Source organism: Sinocyclocheilus anshuiensis, unplaced genomic scaffold, assembly GCF_001515605.1.
Source record: "Sinocyclocheilus anshuiensis isolate Anshui unplaced genomic scaffold, SAMN03320099.WGS_v1.1 scaffold130, whole genome shotgun sequence".
Lineage (NCBI taxonomy): Eukaryota > Metazoa > Chordata > Actinopteri > Cypriniformes > Cyprinidae > Sinocyclocheilus > Sinocyclocheilus anshuiensis.
The window spans coordinates 1376959-1382739 of record NW_015544207.1 but is presented as its reverse complement, the minus strand read 5'-3'; the positions used below and the strand labels follow the sequence as shown (position 1 = coordinate 1382739).

Below are 5781 nucleotides of genomic sequence, written 5' to 3'. Positions count from 1 at the left end.
TGTGTGTGTGTGTGTGTGTGTGTGTGTGTGTGTGTGTGTGTGTGTGTGTGGTAGTTTTAATCTGAAATTTGAAAAGCCTGTTAAATCACACTTTTAAAGAGATCCTTAGAGAAAGAGAATTTGAGAGTTAGCATTCTAACTTTTGAAGAGATCCTTAGAGAAAGAGAATTTGAGAGTTAGCACTATCTATCTATCTATCTATCTATCTATCTATCTATCTATCTATCTATCTATCTATCTATCGTTCGTTCGTTCGTTCGTTCATTTTGTTGTTCTATCTATCTATCTATCTATCTATCATTTTGTTCTATCTATCTATCTATCTATCTATCTAACTATCGTTCGTTCGTTCGTTCCTTTTGTTGTTATATCTATCTATCTATCTATCTATCTATCTATCTATCTATCCTTCTGTCTGACTATCTGTCTATCATTCTGTGTATCATTTTATTTACACTGAAAAAAAATTATTAATTGAATTTACTAATTTTTTTAAGGTAAGTGGTTGCAATTAATTTATTTTAGCTACATTTAAATAAACAAATTTAGTTGTCTAACATTTTTTTCAGTGTATCAAGTCTATCTACAGTATGAGTGTGTATGTGTGCCTGCTTAATAAGTGGCTAAGGGTGGACAGTGGTGATGAAAACTAAATTACGACTGCACAAAATCTCTATTAGTGAACTTCAGAAAAAAAGTACAACACAAAAAATATTTTATTAAGTTAAAAAATGAAAAGCAAAATTTAGCGAATGTGAAGTTTGCATTTGTGGACCTTATCTGGCGGTGATGAGCCTTCCTGTTGTGATAATGGCTTGTCACAGCATGGTGTGTGAGGTTGTGTGTTGGTCTGTGTGTGTGCACAGGAGTGTGTGCTTACAGGAACGCCATGCCTCAGTGCAGCGTGACAACGCCAGTTTGTTGTGACACCTCTCACGGCACAAGCTCCAGGAAGGTGTTAAGGATGAGTTGTCGATTTGTGAGTAGCGGCAGCCGAGCTTTAGGGAGTCATCGGCGCACCATTTGGTGGATTTGAAACGATGACTCTGTGCATGTGTGTGTGTGTGTGTGTGTGGTAATGCGAGTGTACACTCATAAAAAAAAGAAATAAGTGGGAGAAAGAAAGACAGCAAAAGAGAAGGAAGAGGTGGAGATCGTGCTGGAATTTGACTCCCACCCAGTAACGAGGCTTGTCGTCAACCTCTCAACCCAGCGCTTAAGAGAGCCCGTCCCTCAGTGAGGATGGTCAGATGAAGATACACAGACTCATTCATTCAATTTAAACTATCCTCGCAGTTCTCGTATTTGCAGTATTACCACACACAGCACATCCAAGCAGTTGTCTATGTCAAGACTACAATTTTTGTTTTCTTGTAACCAGTATTTTGTCTTGTTTTCCAGTATAGAACACCCTTAAAACAAGATTTATTTACTTGAGAAGCAAATAGTGTGGGTTGTTACCATGTGAATTATTTTGTACCTTAATTAAAGGTATCTAATTGATTTTGTTTAAAACTAGAAATTTCATTGCACTGAGAAACTAAATTGATATGCTTTGTTCGGGAGGTTTAAAGATATCTTCTCTTAATATAGTAAGATATATTAAGATATTCTCTTTTCTATTAAGATAAAATCTTAATACCATATGCAGTTTAGCTTCACAAGTTAATGTATCTTGTTTTAAAGATCTTTACTGGAAAATAGGGAAAAAATGCCAATTAAGAAAATGATTTTCCCAATGATATGAATGACCACTGTAGTCACATTGATGTGGATCACACGACTATATGTAGGGGATGACTATGACTATAATTGTCACTAAAATAATGTGCAAATGCAGTGTAAACAATATTAATGGCCCTTTTCTTTTGATCATGGGGTGAAATGTGACCTGGACATGTGGACATGTTCTTGGCAGGTGTGAATCACCCATCCATGGGCTTGTTGCCAGTAATGGGAAAAGATATGTGACAACCACGACCCCACACAGAGGTTTTAGGACCCGTTAGGAACTCTCCCACCCATATTCCCAAACTCATTCTTTGAACACTGAATACATATAGTATTTAAAGGTGTAACCCTGTATGCACAGTAAGTTCCCAGCTCTCTTGTGTGTGTCCTCATGCCACGACCGTAAGTCACCCTAGAACATTTCTCCAGGATCCACCCCTGTTTATTTTACTGGCAAATCCAATCTTGACTCCCTCCGTAACGCCAACTCTCATGAAACAAAAGACACTCTGTAAGGTTATCTCCCACTAACCTCCCCTCTCTCTCTATTTCTCTCTCTCTCTCTCTATCTTCCCCCCTACCATTTTCTCTTTTCATTTTCCTACAGTGGTAATGAGATGTTTCATTATTTGCATTTCACAGCTTTTAATAGCGAGAGAATTTAGGCTAAGCCCTGGGTTGTCGGAGAGGGAGCCTCCACTGGAGACACGGCTGGCTACAGGGCCTCTGAGGCAGTGAATAGCCCAGAAATACACTAGGAAAGAGGGAGGGAAGGAGTGAGAGAAAGATGGAGGACAAAGGCCAGATAGCGTCATGCTGCAAGAAGTGCCTCTGCCAGGTACCGGTTTAAGGGTTAACAGGTTAACTACTTTTTGCCTGGCATTAACATTTTCCACTGCATTTCCACTGGTTAGAGGAAAAAGAGGCTGGTTTTAAGGGGGAAAGGCATTATTTAAGGTGATGTGTTATGGGCTGTGATTCAGTGATCATAAAGAGACCAGTCAAGTGCAGTGTTTCTGTAACGCACACGCTGGAAGTGCCAGCAAACTTTCAGGTGAGGGAGTTTGTCGCAGTCCTTCGAGGTGCAGATGAATGGAAATGTTCACCAGGCGTTTGGGGAAAGTGTGCCAGAGCATTACTAAAGAGTAGAGATAAGGCCTTTGTGTGCCTTTGAGTTTGCATGGGAGTACAGATGTCAAAATTACCTGTACTTCATTTGATACCAAAATGGAAAAAATGTAACAATACCTCTAGAGTTTCTATTTTGCCACGTTGACTTTGTAGCCTTCCTGGAATGTCCAGTCACATCCAAACTTTATATTAAGAGTGTGCATAATTGTCATTGACAATTTGCCAAATTGTAATCATACCGGTTCTTCTGATGTAAATGTAGCAGTGAGTCATATGAGTTATAGCAAAAATATTAATTATGTTTAAGCTTTGCTCATGAATATTTATTAGTCATGCTGACACATGCAAACTTTCTTATTAAGGGTGTTTCTTGATGGCACTGATTAACTTTTTCTGCTGTAAAGGAAGAAAGCACCTCAGTTCTGAAGGTTTGACAGTTTGGTATGTACCTCGGTTAAATGTCACGATTTGGTATGTTTCGGTACAGCAGGGGGAAAAACTAATCAAAAATAGCTTTTTTTGTTAAACGGTGGTTTACTGAACAAATAGCTCTTTCTTGAAATAAATTAAATTATAATTACAATTTTCTTAGGGATAAAAATCTACCTCAGTTTATGCTCTAAACTATAAGGTTACAACAGAGCCCAAACTTACATTTAATTACTATTTATTTTTAAATCTAATAATCAACGCTCAACTCAAAAAAAAAATTATATTCAAACATGTAAATTGCACATAATGCAGTTTGTAAATTTACTTCTAAATTATAAAATTTCTATTTGTTATTTAAATATATTAATTTACACAGTGGCTGCCATAACTTGTTTCATAACAGATTTATTTGAGCTTACATTAAATAATTAAGACATCACCAACAGGCAAATGAAAATATAATGAGCGTAATATTTCGCAAAATGTTCTTCTCTAGACTTCATTTCTCTAGCGAACTAACGAGCTGTGAACACCAATGGCTTGCCTGAGGTAAATGAAATGCTACATGACATTTTGTTTACAAGCTGTTTGACGTCTTTCCGCAGCTGAAACATAGATTGAGTGATTATGTGAGGTATGAGATGTTTATTCATGTTTATTTCATATTAAAACTATTAGTAAAGAAGAAGGGATGATCATGCTCTGGGCTGCATTTGAACTGAGGCATTTATACAGCGATCTTTCACATCACATCCAAGAGCATCAAAACGCCATTTATTGCTTGAATTTCCTGAAAAATAAATGGACATAATTTGAAAGATGAGACTTTGTTTCTTATCAAAAGTAAAAATATATAAAACTGGACATTTCCAATGATGTTCCATTTCTGCAGTGGTTAAAACAATGCTGTATTTGTTCGGTACATATGCGAACCGAACCGAACCGAAAAACCCATACTGAAAATTTTCGCTACAAATACGTGTACCGTTACACCCCTAGTGACAACAGTAGTTTCTATGTTCTAGCAGTAGTGTGAACTGAATTTGGTGCCAAAAAAATTAATGTCATATTTTAAGAATATGACGTATTAAAGTGCCCCTATTATGCCATTTTTACGGTTCCTAATATTGTTTTTGGAGTCTCCTACCATAGGATTACATGCATGCAAGGTCAAAAAACGCTTTCCTTTTCTCAAAATATGCATTTAATATCACCTCATTTTCCAGCGATTCTCAAACGATTCGTTCGAAGCAGTTCAAAGATTCAGTCTCTCTAAACCCCTCCTTTCCGTGAGCCTGCTCTGCTCTGATTGGTCAGATGGCCTAGTCTGTTGTGATTGGTCTATGGAAACGATACGCCTATTTCAATAGTTCTGTATTTTGAACGCTCTACAGAAAATATAAACATCTATTATTTATCATACTTACAGGTTATGATTCAGTGGAGCAGCTGGTCCAAATAAACAGGATACTGATCCATCTTTCAGCAGCAAGCGTTTTGTGAATCCCGCGTTGAACTCCTCCAGATTAGAGAAGTGGTCGTCAGTAGAATGACGTGTTTGTGGGCGGGTTCAAGTTGTTCACGGCCGGCCAATGGAGAACATAGGCGCGCATTATGCAAATGTGTTACCCCGTGACGTGTAACCGTCACAGAAGTGGGATTCGAATACTAACGACTCGTTTCAGCTGTTCAGAGTCGATTCTTTATTTTGGGAGACAATAACTTTATTTATCGTGCACTGTCAGCTTTACAACTTTGCAGATCGTTTACATTCACATACAGCTACATTACACACTGCATGAAAGGCAATACTGAAAATTGGCATAATAGGGGCACTTTAATGTTTTCACAAAAAAGACCTGTTTTATATAAAGAATTTGATTAATGCTATTTCAGGTTTTGCAACGGTGTTGAATTCATTACTGTAGCTCAAACAGTAAAGCATGGCACTAGCAACAAACACTAACTGCTCAAAAATGTTTACTTGAATGCAAAGTAAGGCATTTTGGAAAAAAAGTTGTGTTAATGTACATGTGGCAGTTGTCTCTATTATTACTCTATTATTAAAAAGTCTCTATTATTACTGTTATTTTGAAATCATCAATGATTCTAGATGATGAAACGATGATGAAAAAGCTGTTGAGTCCTGTGTGAACATGGAGAAGACACAAGGACAAAACTAGCCATTAGCGTGAGAAGGAATACATGAAACTCTCCGCTAAGTTTTAGCAGGCGAGCTCAGGGCAAAGTCTCATTGAGAAGTCTGGGATAGGACCTTGGAGGACCTCAGTTTAGCAGAGAGCACTGCGGGACAAGGCTTTGATGTGAACCGGTAAACACTCCAGTCTCTCTGTCCCTGTTTTACACCACTCTCTTGACACTCTGACCTATCCAGCTTTTCAGCACGGACTCACCTTCACTGCTCCGGCTTAATGCTCAAGAGGAGGTAAAGGAGGATGTGGGTGGGAGGGGGGGAGGTGCTGAGCC

General features: G+C 38.1%; 1 protein-coding gene across 3 annotated transcripts in view; it reads left to right on the top strand.

Annotated features, from left to right (window-relative positions):
* The window catches only part of LOC107697004 (zinc finger and BTB domain-containing protein 46-like), a 75049-nt gene that overhangs the window by 12358 nt on the left and 56910 nt on the right, over nucleotides 1–5781 (top strand). The window contains exon 1 of one of the 3 annotated variants that reach the window (XM_016497610.1): nucleotides 2502–2569. The exons of the other annotated variants lie outside the window; for them this stretch is intronic. Coding sequence (XP_016353096.1) covers nucleotides 2545–2569 — 25 coding nt within the window. The 5' untranslated portion in view covers nucleotides 2502–2544. Of the gene's footprint in view, nucleotides 1–2501; nucleotides 2570–5781 lie in introns of those variants that run through there. 3 annotated transcript variants of the gene reach the window in all.